General features: G+C 37.2%; 1 protein-coding gene across 1 annotated transcript; it reads right to left on the bottom strand.

Moving 5' to 3' along the window:
* Positions 1-10,169: 10,169 nt before the first annotated feature.
* LOC145001547 (AT-rich interactive domain-containing protein 2-like) lies at positions 10,170-13,129 on the bottom strand. The gene is made up of 4 exons (XM_078960920.1): positions 12,966-13,129; positions 12,648-12,693; positions 11,363-12,521; positions 10,170-11,204 (listed from the first exon to the last, which is right to left on the bottom strand). The coding sequence occupies exons 3-4, from the start codon at positions 12,485-12,487 to the stop codon at positions 10,359-10,361; spliced, it is 1,971 nt and encodes a 656-aa protein (XP_078817046.1). The 5' UTR covers positions 12,488-12,521; positions 12,648-12,693; positions 12,966-13,129; the 3' UTR covers positions 10,170-10,358.
* Between the last annotated feature and the right edge of the window lie 1,047 nt (positions 13,130-14,176).

The following is a 14,176-nucleotide window of genomic DNA, read 5'->3' as shown; positions in this document are numbered from 1 at the left end:
TTGTCAAGGAATGGTTCTTGACTGGGGAAACTTATATGTCAAGGGGACAGTGGGAGCCTTAAAGATCCTGAAAGAGTTTCAAGATTTAATCAAGAGTAAAACCTGTAATTTATCACTAGCAGACGACTTAAGGTTTGCAACCTATCGTGTTGACATAATTCTTATTTCTGTACCTACTTCAAATAAGTTGAATTTGCATGTGAGTTATCAGAGTTCAACTTGGAAGCTTTGGTGGGCCTTGTGCTACCAAGGTGACAAGAAACTAAGATTGAACAAGTTTAATCCATGTAAGGCTGAATTTGTCACTAACCTTATCTTGTGATTATGGTTTTGACAAATTCACATGGATAGGAACTCATACACTATAAAATCTAAGTGTCATAAGATTTCTCTCCGATTCATGAGAATGATGGTGAGGAAACGCTTTCACTAAGTAGATTTTAAGTAGATAGCAATTGTGTTATTTGCATTTTCAAAAGTCGTTAGTGGAGCGTGTGTGGTTAATCGGCACACTAACATGGACTTGTGAGAAATAGCAAAGGTCTAAGAAATTGAGACTATGATTATGACATCCCTTTTCATAGTTCTTGAAATTGCTTAGACACACAGGTGAGCTATCTACGGAAAGGTGTATGAATCTAAATTTCAGAAGTCCAACAGATTTCTGGAAATATGTCAGAGCTAGTGGGAGCATAAGTGTTATGTTGATAATCATCATGTTAGTGGGAGCATGATTATTACGTTTAGTGTTGCAAGTTAGCAATGTTAATTATAGAAAACAAAGTTTCAATTCGTGAAGTTGCAGGGGTTGAAAAGTTGTTTTGCTATAAGGGAGAGGAAATTATACTTCATTTCAATTCTAAAGCTTAGATTGAGATTTTAATCATCTTTAGTCAATAACATATATATATATATATATATATATATATATATATATATATATATATATATATATATATATATATGAATTCTATGTTGGAATGGTTCAACTTGAAGAAATTCTATATATATATATATATATATATATATATATATATATATATATATATATATATATATATATATTGCATTTTCAAAAATTTGATTATGATTACGACATCCCTCTTCATAGTTAAATTTTGAAAACATGGCAAATAAAAAAATATTGTAGCAAAAGACTGGTCTAGTATCATGTCTTTATGTCAAACATCATGAATCGTGTCCCATATGCTTTGGATATAGGATCGATTGCATGTGCTATAATCTTCATCTTTTCTAAATTTTCCAAATGCTTAAGGCATTGAGAAGGGAAAAGTCTAGAACTGGATATGACTAAAGTGATTAAGCAATTGTCGAGGAAAAATCTGAGGTTCGCCAAAGATTGGTTGCTCAGGGAAAGTTGGAAGTATGATGTAAGTTGTCGGAAAGGACCGTATTGACATGTTCTAAAAAGAAGTAACTCTTGTTCGGAAGTGATAGTCAAAATGGGACTATGGAAATGTCTCCATAGGTGGAAGTTATTCAATCTATGTAAGATTAGAAAACCTTAATGCAAGAAGGATGTTCAAAGCAATGTACTTCGAATATGAGACTTCCGTTCCATAGAAGTTGACCTTCTTTGGAATACTCTGTAATGACTGGTGACAAGGTTTTGGTGACTTTGTGAATAATCATTACAAGAGGAACATTGCATAAAAGTTTAAAAATCTAATAGATTTTTGTTAAATGATAGGAATCGGGGATTCTCACATTTACAATAAGGATTTGGGATTGTGAAATAAGTATCATTGAAATCATGTTAAATTGATCTACATCACAATGTAAAGATCATAGACAAACATAGTGTGCATACTTGAAGTATGGCATAACTATTGTTTAGAAAAACAAAGTGTACATGCTAGGAGTATGGGATAACTATTGTTTTTATTCAAGTCTTAAGTTGATTGTTTGAAACATTATACAATGAATAATGTGTAATCAATATGGTGATAAATAAAAGGTGGTTCTATTTATATTCAAAAGGGTTTTAAGACTATATTGGATTCGATTATTATTGTGTTTCACTTTGCATGTTTTGACTTCCAAAATAGCTAGGTTATTCTTTCCGAATGACTAAGTTATTTAAACACTCCACAGTCGTTCATATGTTGGAAGTAGGTATGAATCAAGACTGTTATGAATCGAGTTTGTAGATGGCTAAATGGGTTTAGTCATAGCAATGGTTGCTACAACATTCATGAGTGCTCATAAGTTATGAGTATTGGAATAAACCCACGCTCACTTGTATCACTTCATGGAATTTATCTCAAGTGATCGTGAGACGGTAATATCATATAAATCTTCAAACCTAGAGATATGAGTTGTTACCTATGAGTTGGTTGTGCATTAATTGCACGTAAACGTATCAGTAACTTGATGTTATAAAATGTGCCTTTGTGTACAATTCAACAAGTAGTAGAACAAGCATATGAGTCGAAGTTTATTTGTTCCTTCTAGAAATAGAAGCGATATCTGGGCCCCTCGATGATTTTGTTGTGACCTATGTACCGGCCGGTCAGAACTAAATTGATGTGTTCGATTAAGTTCTTTGTCAAACAAATCGAAAATCAGGAAACAAACTGCTGGACAATAAGTACGACGTTGTTCCATGTATTTGTCCGGCTGATATCATGAGAACAGAGGATTATATGATCACTTATCTAAAATGGCGCTTCATAGTTCAACAGAGTTTTCGAGAGCTACGATTGCTGGTTGGTTCCTGAAGTAACATACGCAAATATAGTTATTAGACTTATCCAAGTGGGAGTGTGTTGGATAAGGTGTCTAAGTCCATAACTTATTTGGTACATACCTGACCCGACCCGACATGGTCCATTTGGGTTGTACTTCACCCAAACGATTTATGGATAATTTTATGAGAATTGTATACTTACGATTTATTAATATATTATAAGTTATAATATATTAATATGAAGTCATGTTATTTAATTAGTTTTAGTCTTAAATTAATTTAGAGATTAAAAAGAAGACTGATTAAATTATGGGCTATTATATTTTATATAGTGTGGGCTAATACTCATTTGTTAATGGGCTAAGCTAATATGGAAGTCCATAGATGATCCATGGAGCTTTTAACCCATGGATCCTTGGAAAGGAAAAGACATGGGTTATTAGGGTTTCACCCTAACCATGCACACTATATAAAGAAGCATATGATGCAAGAAATATGGCTCTAGGTGTAGACTCTAGTTATGTGAGACTTAGTGGTGGCCGATTCCACAAGAAAGTATACTACTCTCTCAAAGTTTTCCATACGTTTGTGGTGATTTGTAATTCCATTTGAGGCATTCACATTATTGGTGCTAGGCTCTCAAACTCCAAGCAATCAACCACTATCAAAAGGTATGTACTTCTACTAGCAATTTTATGATTCATAATTCTTATGCTATACTAGTTAGGAAGAAATCTTGGAAATTATTATTTGCATGTATTTTAGAAGAAAACATAGATCCAAGGTTTATTAGGGTTGCATGCGCACTTAGGAAGTGTTAGATTGCTCAAAACCCAACAGGCTACACTGAGGATTACTGACAGGCGTCAGGAACAAGTAGTTCCCTCAAACGCCCAGAGACCTGCCTTCCAACTCACAACCGAGGAGGTCAGGTCAGCGCCAGACATGGTTGTCGGTATGTTTCTATCCCTTATCTTACTGATTATATCTGTTTTATGCTTATATGTGTGTGATTGTGATTAGGTACGTTTTTAGTGAACTCCTTACCTGCTTTGGTATTATTTGACTCGGGGGCAAGTCGGTCGTTTGTTTCTCAGTCATTCAGTAGGGAGTTCGGGTTTCCAGTGGGAGAGTTAGAGTGTCCGTTGTGAGTCTCTATCCCCAATGAACACGAAGTCTCCGCTTCCTCAGTCTATCGGGGTTGCGTGTTAGAGATATTCGGGGTACCTTTTCCGATCGACTTGATTCTGATTCCCATGGGGAATGTGGGTGTGATCGTGGGTATGGAATGGCTTAGTCGCTTCAGTGCCATGATAGACTGTGAGGGTCAGCGGTTGGTGGTTCGAACCCCAAGTGGGGGAGAAGCGACTGTTTACGGAGAGGGGACTAGATTAGGATCCGGGTTCTGTTCAACTGCTAGGGATTGATAGTACATTCAACATGGGTGCACAGGTTATCTAGCGTATGTGGCAGATACGTGGGTCAAGGATCAGGGTTCGGTATCAGAGGTCCTAGTGGTTAGGGAGTTTGCTGATGTATTTCCGGAGGAGTTGCCAGAGTGCCTCCGGAGAGGCAAGTCAAGTTTAGGATTAACCTAGTGCCAAGTGTAGCCCCTATCACCAAGGCGCCGTACTAGTTGGCACCATCAAAGATGCAAGAGCTATCATCACAACTGCAGGAACTATTGGGCAAGCAGTTCATTCGTCCAAACAGTTCTCCTCGGGGAGCGCCGATTCTCTTCGTCAGGAAGAATGATGGTTCACACTGGATGTGCATTGATTACCAGGAGTTGAACAAGTTGATGGTGAAGAGCCATTATGCACTCCCGAGGATAGATGATATTTTTGATCAGTTGCAGGGAGCATCTTGGTTCCCCAAGATAGACCTGAGGTCTGGGTACCATCAGGTCAGGGTTAGGGAGGAGGACGTGGAGAAGACCGCGTTCCGGACTCGTTATGGGCACTACGAGTTCATGGTGATGCCATTTGGGCTCACCAACGCACCAACTATATTTATGGATCCGATGAATCGGGTCTGCAGACCGATGCTCGATCACTCGGTCATCATATTCATAGACGATATCTTGGTTTACTCGAAGACCCGAGCGTAACATGAGGAGCACCTTCGGGAGTTATTGGGAGTTTTGAGGCGGGAACGGCTCTATGCCAAGATCTTGAAGTGCGGGTTTTGGTTATAAGAGGTTCAGTTCCTTGGACACCTCGTTACCCAGTAGGGGATTTTGGTCAATCCGGCTAAAATTGAGGCGGTTATGCAGTGGGAGGTTCCGAAATCTCTCTTGAATATCAGGAGCTTTTTAGGATTGGCAAGGTACTACTAGAGATTCATATAGGATTTCTCCAAGATTGCAGTACCCCTCACTCGTCTGACGAGGATGGGGGTGGATTTCCGGTGGGGCCCTGAACAGTAGAGGCCGTTTGAGACCCTCCGAAAGCGTTTATGTAAGGCTCCAATATTGACTCTTCCGTAGGGAGTCGAGGATTTTGTGGTGTTATATGATGAATCCATCACGGGGCTGGGGGTGGTCCTCATGCAGAGAGGACGGGTGATAGCCTACGCATCTCGGCAGCTGAAGACGCACGAGACGAGATACCCTACTCATGATTTGGAGTTGGGATCGGTGATATTCTCTCTCAAGATCTGGAGACAGTATCTCTATGGGGTTCGCTGTACCATATACACGGATCACAAGAGCCTGAGACACATCATGGATCAGCCGAACCTGAACACAAGACAACGCAAGTGGTTGGATGTAGTCAAGGACTACGACTGTGAGATCCTTTACCACCCAGGTAAAGTGAATGTGGTGGCGGACGCTCTGAGCTGCAAGTCAGCTGGATCTTCCACTCTGACAATGTGTATGAAGATATCAGTGGACTCTCCACTTGTGAGCTTGAATAGAGAAGCTCAGACTGAGGGCATACGACCATAGAATTGGAAATTGGAGAGGATCAGGGGCGAGAACGCCCAATTTATGCAGGATAGCCGGGGAATATTGACTCGATGCAGTCAGGTATGGGTTCCGATGTATGGTGGGGTCAGACAGACAGTTATGGAGGAGACCCATAAGTCTCACTTCTCTATTCACCCGGGAGCCACTAAGATGTCCTGGGATTTGAGTTTGAGCTACTAGTGGTCGTGCATGAAGCGAGAAATCGCTTGGTATGTCAAGAGGTGTTTGACATGCAGGATGGCCAAGGCCGAGCATCAGAGGCCGCATGGCAAGCTACAACCTCTAGAGATTCCCATGTGGAAGTGGGAACATATCATGGTAGACTTCATTACTAAGATGTCGAGGACAGCGAAGAGATTTGATGCTATATGGGTCATCATGGATCGATTGACCAAGAGTGCCCATTTGCTGACCATACAGGATAGCTCATCGACCGAGAAGTTGGCCGAATTGTATGTCCGCGAGATCATTGCTCGCCTGGACATGGAATGGATTTCATGAACTCAATCGAGTAAGAAAATCCAACTCGGCGAGTTGGGGAGGGTTTTCCTGTTACTGGCTCTGCATGAACTCGACGAGTTAGCATGGTGACTTGACGAGTCAACTAGGGTTTTCCCAACATTTGGACATGCATGAACTCGGCGAGTTATAGAGAGAATCGACAAGTCAACTAGGGGTTTTCACAACTTCTCGAGTTCTGGAATGACTCGACGAGTCAGTGAGTTGTACTCAACAAGTTGGGTCAACATGGACTGTTGACCTTGGCCGTTAACCTTAACTTTGACTACGGGTTGACTAGTTGACTTTTGGGGGTGTTTCTGGTAAATTGGAAATTTATGGAAATGGTCTTATGGAAATTATAGGTGGTGGAGTCTGTGGCTGTTATTCGAGAGTTTGAGCTTATCACTTCCGTATGATATTTACGAGGTGAGTTGTCCTCATTATAGTAACAGGGTCAAAGGCACCAATGTCGACCCTTTTCGAATTTGTATCTGGGTTTATTGCATGTTATGCTTTATGATATGTATCCTGGTTATAGGATGGTTTCCATGTTAGAGATCGGTTAGATCAATATCCTGGTTATAGGATGGTTACTATGTTAGAGATCGGTTAGATCAGTATCCTGGTTATAGGATGGTTGCTATGTTAGAGATTGGTTAGATCAGTATACTGGTTATAGGATGGTTGTTATGTTAGTGATCTATTGGATCTGTATAAATACTTTTTATATCTATGTGCGCATGTTTGTTGGTTTGGGGAACGGGTTGAGGCAGGTCCTGCTATGTGAAGTAGGCCAAGACACTCGGGGCGGATCGGGTAGACTGCAAGCCCGGGCCGGGAAAATCTACTCAAGCCAAAGGCCCAACGAGCGATCCAGATAGGCTAAAGGCCCTAAGGGGCGGTCCAGACGTGTCGAAGGCTCGGAGAGCGGTCCAGGACTGAGAGCCTGGGAGGCGGTCCAGTCAGACTGATGGCTCTTTATGCATGTTGTTTGCTTATACGTTTATATGATATGGTTAAATTTGTATGTCGTTGTCATTTTGGGGGAACTCACTAAGCTTCAGGATTACAGTTGTTGGTTATGTTTCAGGTACCTCTGATGATCGCGAGAAGGAAAATGCATGATCGTACAACTCCTCATATTTCATGTTTTTATGATTTGATTCGGGGATACTCTGACATTATGCTATTTTGGAAACATGTTTTGTAATAATCTTGGTTTTGAAAATGTTTTGAAAAGTGTAAATTTGGCATGATTTTTATGAATGTTACATAAACTCTACTCTATCTCACCTTATCCAATATAATGTTGTCTCCTTAACTACAAATAAGTGTATAAAGTTATCTAATGATGATTGATAATGGCATTAGAAGGATGAGAGTCATATCCTGATCTTATATCTTTGCCTCCACTTCCTTTATGTCTATTAGGATGAAATTAAGCTCATCCAAAAAATGTATCATCTTAAAAAAATCAAAGTAAAAATTTTCATTTTAAAAACATAATCCACAAGCCCAAAAGTTATCAAAAAATTATTTACAAATCATAATAAGTTAAAACATCGAATCAAAGTATTAATAAACATATATTGTTGGTTGATGTGTACAATCAAACATTCACTTTTCCCTGCTCATCAGAAGTACCTGAAACATTGAAATCCAAACTGTAAGCCAAAGCTTAGTGAGCTTTCCAAAATACCGCATAATACAAACAATTATAGATATAATACAAGTATGCATACAAGGTTTGTTGGTCTTTGACCTCAACCCAACCATATCGGGTTTGTTGGCTTACAACACATAACAGTAACTCCTCAACCCAACCATCCAGGGTTTGTTGGCACATGGCCTCAACCCAACCATTTAGGTTTGTAGGCATGTGGCCTCAACTTCACCGTACCGGGTATGTGGATTTCCAATCTCAATGCAACCATACCGGGTTTGTTGGCGCGCGACCTCAACCCAACCACCCATATGTCGACATATACACAACCAATCACACATATAACTATCATAGCAATCCTACATCCTAAAATACGTAAACACAATAAATGGGCCGGTCTTTATGCCTTAGACCCATTAGCATAGTGAGAGAACCAATCACACAAGTCTCGGCTCTGAATATCGACTTTACTCGTCACCCATTATGCAAATCATAGCCCAAACTTAATTAATACTAGATTACCCAAAATATCTTTAGGTCAAAATTGGTCAAACTCAACAAATTAGTTGAGTCAACTCAGCCCCGTATGCAGGGTGTACTCGGTCGCGACCAGAAAACGGGGCCTAACTGCATTCGCGCGGCGTACCATCTGGTACGCCCAACGTACGCAACTGAATGCTCTCTTAACCCATTAAGTGCTTAATGCATAAGCCTTTTTCTTCCAAAATACAGATGCAAGTCCCAGATGTTGTCATTGACCATAAAGTTTCCAACTTTATGGTCTTGCATGTCCTTAATGTGCTTAACACTAAAAACCCTAACATCTTAAGCCATTAAGACAACCAAACTCATACATGGGAAAGAACTAAGGGACAATAACACATTTTTATTATTCTAAGCCTAGGAAAACGTCCAAAAGGACAACCCATTTACTCGATAGTATGACATGTACTAGAATACCATATTTGGGGACAAAAGTTCATAATATCAACAAACAAACAAGATCTATCAAGCTAATCACCAATGTATGAACTTTATACCTTATGGAGATTGGGGATGATACAAGACTTCTAGATCCAAGCTTGCTTCTAGCTTCTAAGCTTCACCACTACCACCTTCTTCTTCCTCTTAAACATACAAAAACACACTCTCAAGCTTCAAAATGCAACAATGGGGCAAGTGTTTGCAAGGGGCACGTTTGAAGTGATGGAGATTGGAAATGGGATGAGGAAATGGGACTTAAGGTTCAATATATAGGGTCTAAACCCTAAAGATTAGGGTTTGAGTCCAAGCGGAGTACGCCTCACGTACTCAGAGTATGCCCAACGTACTCCCCTAAAACGGTGTTGCTCCACTTTTTCCCCCTTACGCCCAACATAGCATCCAGGTATGCCCTACGTAAGGGCCAAAGTAGCCAAATCATAAATCAAAGGATTAGAAGGGGAAATTCACCAGGACTCGAGTGTAACAAAAAATCTTTCAAAACAAAACCTTCCTTCACTCTAAGAGAGAGAACAAACATTCTTTTAACAACGACTTATCCGTTGGGGCCTTTATCATGTAAAGAGACTCGGGTTTCATCCACAACCATGATGCACTATCTTGATTGGTTACTTCATATAGTATGTTGTCTGAAAGAGATGGAAAAAGTATAATGAGCATTTTCTTAGTGTTGTTTAAACTCCTAATCAAGTATTCATTCATACTTGCCCTTCTCTCAACAAGTTGAAGTCATATACCATATTTTAGTAACACACTCATCTTAAATTCTTAATCTTCCAAAAACCGAAATTATTCTTACTAGTGCACTTATTTATTACCACAAGTATAGGGAAAATCACGGAAATTAATCCCCTTTGCGATCTCTTTAACCCAAGAACACTATGAAAATTTCTTTGAGGACTTTTATCAAACACTTTGTGTGCAAAAACTAATAACTTTGCATCTATGCAGAATTTAAGTGTAGAGGGAAAGAGGGACCACATTTTTGTTTTATCACACACAAAAAAGGACAATTAAGTGTAATAACTGTGATTGAACTTGCCTTGGAGTTTTATAGACCCAAAAATTCCATAAAAATTAAAATTGCATATATATTGGCTTGATGTTCTTAAAACTGTTACTGAATCATCTCATAATAAACCATTTACTCTCTTTCAATTTATACTTCAAAAAACTACAGCCAATTCAAAACATTTCCAAACAAAAATTCCAAGAAAACCCAACACATAATTTCCAGATATGTAACGCAAGCATTCAAACTCTCATGTAAAGAAAGAAAAAAAAACGATTCAAGATCAAAAAACAAAGAACATACACCACAATACCTGAAAAAAACAATGCCATCTTTCAACAACATCAAAACTAAAACAAGTTCACACAATCTACTAAACATATCTACTGTAGTCCAATAAAAACTAAAAAACAAAAAAAAGACTGCGATGACACTTCAAGATTCCTAGTACAAGAATCTTAAGAAAATTTCACAGAAAAACACAACAACAATTAAACAATCAAGATTCAAGATCTCTACACTGCATATTCTCTGAGCATTTTAGCAACAACCCATGAATCTTTTCATACCCAAATCTGTCCCCAACGGACCCCACCTCTTCTTCATCATTATCACTGTCTATATCTTTCGGTGTCACTCGATTCTGATAACTTCTTCTTCTCAACACAAACACATTGAAGTAATAACTCACAAGATTTTGCTTTGATTTATCACGAATTATATACGCACCTCTTTTCCAAAACTTGTTCATTATCTCATGTCTACTCTTGTTGCTATGTGCTAAATCATATCGAGCTTTTATCACTAAACTTTTGAATACTTTTTCCTCTTCAGGTTCCCATGAAAGTGACACCTCTTCACCCATTTGATTAAATCTCCATTTGTAAAAAAGATCACCAAGTTCGAGTTTCAGTTTATATCTGTTTTCAGCAATGTGAAATCTCACACATTCAGCAGACCCTTTAAACAGACACTCACAATCGCATACGTTTTGTCTTCCTAATCCAATTACCAAATTACCCTTTTTGTTGATTTCATCTGGTGGGGGCCACATTTGGGTGCCTAGCCACTTGGGATCACTTTGAGTCGCTACACCTGTCCATGCTGGCACTACAGCTTGATACAGTGGGCCCATGTTGTGCTTTTGGTTTTGTGGTGGGCCCGTGTTTTCATGCATCCGGAACTTTCCGGATTCACGTTTCGTTCGAGATGATGTACGCAGATTGCAGTTTGTGCATGTGCATTGTTCTGCTGACGTGGCACTTTTGCAGCATACTTTTACTTCAGAAGTATTAACTCTGTTATCATCTTCATACATTGCAGGATGCATCCTCTGGTTCTTTTTCTACAAAAAAAAAGGTTCATGAATCCATCAAACACTTTAATTTATATATAATGATTCCAAGATTTCACATCTTCGATTTTTCACACATCAAATGAGACACAGAAAGTGTGAATTACATGAATCAGAAACTAATAAGTAAGGCAAATGAGTTTATATACCTGTGAAGAACCTTTTGCTTCATTCCCTGAATCAAAACTAATTTCTGCAAAAAGGGCTTTTCTTGATAACAAAGCTTGCTTCCATAGTTTATCAACTGTATATTTTTTCCATTTTGAACTTCTTTGTGAAGTTTTAAAGGCCATATTATGAGGATTCCTTGCAGCATTTGCTACCCAATCTACCATTTCTGATAACAACAAAGATTCTTTCTCTCTCTTCCTCTTTGAAGATCTACTGACATTCTTCACAACATTGCTGATATCATCATCGTTCTCAACAGTTAATGTAACATCTTTGTCGGAATGAAATCTAATTATCTCATCGACAACAATCTTGATTGATGAATCGATTTGTTTTTCATCATCAAGACTTAACTCTTTATCATCATCATTGATCACTGAAAGCCCTACCTTTTTTACAACATTATCTGAAGACAACTCGCATCTTTTGTCATCCAAAACCCTAAATTCTTCATCATTATCATCACCATTGATTCTTGAAAATGGCACGTCAAGATCCATTCCTCCCTCATTTTGATTAAACCCCGAAGTACCCTCATCTTTGAATCCAATAATTTCATCGCGACATAAAGATTTTCCAATTCGATTAGACTCAAAACATATATATTCATCCAAGTGGTGTGACAAAAGATCTAGTTTCGCTATAACATCAGTGTCAATATTATCTTTAAATCCTCCTTCAATCAGCCATTGATCCAATTCTTTCAAGTACTTGATATAAAGCAGCTTCAAAGATGCCTCGAGCCCAATTTCAAACCCGCATTCTTTTGCAACAAATTCCCACATGTTATTCTTGGAAACAAGTTCATAACTCCCTATTCTCTTCACAGTCAAGAACAGCTTAAATAAATCGGCTTCCACTCCATCACCAAGTTTAGGTGGAAAAGGCCTAAGCACATTTTTTTTCACAGATTCTTCTTTCAAGAAAAACGAAAGAACTTGATCAAACAATTCCCTCAATCCATTATCATCCATAGAGGCATCCATACATTCATACTTTACATACAAATCCGGATTTAGAGACACTTCATCGTTTCTACGAGCTCCTGGAATCTCGACCGAATTCAAATCCGACCCATTTTTCAATTCAGAAACATAGGCCATATTTTGACATCAAGATTCCGGTTCTTTTTCCTTTCTATCACAAACAACACACTGATAGTAAAAATTGATACAATTTCTGACTTAAAACATGAGAGAAACAGTGATCGGAGTTGAAAACGAGACGATTCACTCCATGGGTTCTTTGCATATAAATTTTTACCTTTGTACAAGTTTTTGCGGCAAGCCCTTTTAATTTGTTAAGTTTCCTACAACAACAATGGAAAAAGAGTTTCGTAAGAAAGAGGGATTTGTAGAATTAAGGGTTTAAATGATGCATTTTATGTGGAAATCATTTGGGGATTAAAGAAGAAAGAGGTTTAGGGTATTTGAGACCTCAAGAAATAGGGGAAGACAAGTGCCAGAATGTTTATAGAGACATGTTCTTTTTCTTGGAAAAAATGACATGGAAAATAAGACCAATCTTTAAATTAATAAATGGAAAAAGAAAATAGGAAATAATATAGAATGTGAGATTTACCTTATGGTTCAGATTTGTGAAAAGGGGAATTGATGGGGGATCAATCAACTCACTCACCTCTTCCAGTGAAAGTGAATCAAACCCTAATTTTGGAGCATTTCTAGACTTGTAGTTGGAGCCTTGGAGGAGTAAAGACAATTGGGGGTTTTGGTCTAGGTTTGTGGTTTGATGTGTTGTGCACATAAAACACATCTAAAGCCTTTTTTTATAGAACCTTACCAAAGGGTATTTTTGTCAATGTTTTTTACTTTATTATTTTTCATTTAATTATATCTGATATGATGATTATCAGTTTTTAAAATAATAATGTAATCGATAAATATTTATGTAATACTGATGAGTCAGTATATAATAAGTTTTTAAGCAACTTTATATCTTAGATGTTTCAAAATGTTATATTATACCGATCTTAATTGTTTATATCGTTTTTATAAATTATAAATTATGTTTACGATCCATAAATATCTTTAATATTTACATGTTTTTTTTTCCTTCTTTGTTGGATAAACCGCATGCATGAATAAGTAGTGATTTGTGCATAACATTTTTTAGTCGTAAATAACAATTTATATTTTAGATGATCACATTGTACAACTATATAAAACATAATTTTTATATATAGCTAAAAATTGTTGTGAATAAATTATACCATAAATAAATAAAAAATAAAAAATATATAGTCAATTTAGAATATCTTTTCGTTAACTAAATATCTAAAATATCTCATGATGTAATAATATTACCAAACAATAAGTTGTAATGATGCTAATGGTAAATAAGTAATTGAAATTGAAATGAGAAATATTTCAAAATAATAATATTAAGATTTCTATTAGAAAGGATAATTGTCCTTTTTTATACATATTTCAACATACGATTCAAATTTGGATAGGAACGTTATACAAAATAACAGTTACCAATTAAAATTATAATAAATCTAGAAATTATCATAAAAAGTTATTTCTATTAAGAATTGATGTATAATAAAATAAATAAATTACCGCATTCTAATAATCTAAAATGTAAATAACTTTTAGTTTTATATAATTTTAAACTTTAATAAAATTATAATCATTTTTATGGAATATTTTTTGCAAATAAAAACTACACTCCCAAATACTAACTCGTTCCAAGCCTATCCTAATAATCTACTCTAATAAATAATTTTTTTTTTGTCACATATCACATTCTCATTCAATTTGTCAAATATC

The sequence above is a fragment of the Lactuca saligna genome, chromosome 6, assembly GCF_052625555.1.
Source record: "Lactuca saligna cultivar CGN05327 chromosome 6, ASM5262555v1, whole genome shotgun sequence".
Classification (NCBI taxonomy): domain Eukaryota; kingdom Viridiplantae; phylum Streptophyta; class Magnoliopsida; order Asterales; family Asteraceae; genus Lactuca; species Lactuca saligna.
Note: the sequence above shows the minus strand (reverse complement) of the source record. Positions and strands in the feature narration are given on the sequence as shown.

Excerpts from the sequence above, each read along its gene's own strand:
- LOC145001547 (XM_078960920.1), bottom strand. The coding sequence starts at position 12,487 with ATGGCCTATGTTTCTGAATTGAAAAATGGGTCGGATTTGAATTCGGTC. Across the intron at positions 11,205-11,362 it reads AAGCAAAAGGTTCTTCACAG|AAAAAGAACCAGAGGATGCA; the intron begins GTATATAAACTC and ends TTTTTTTTGTAG.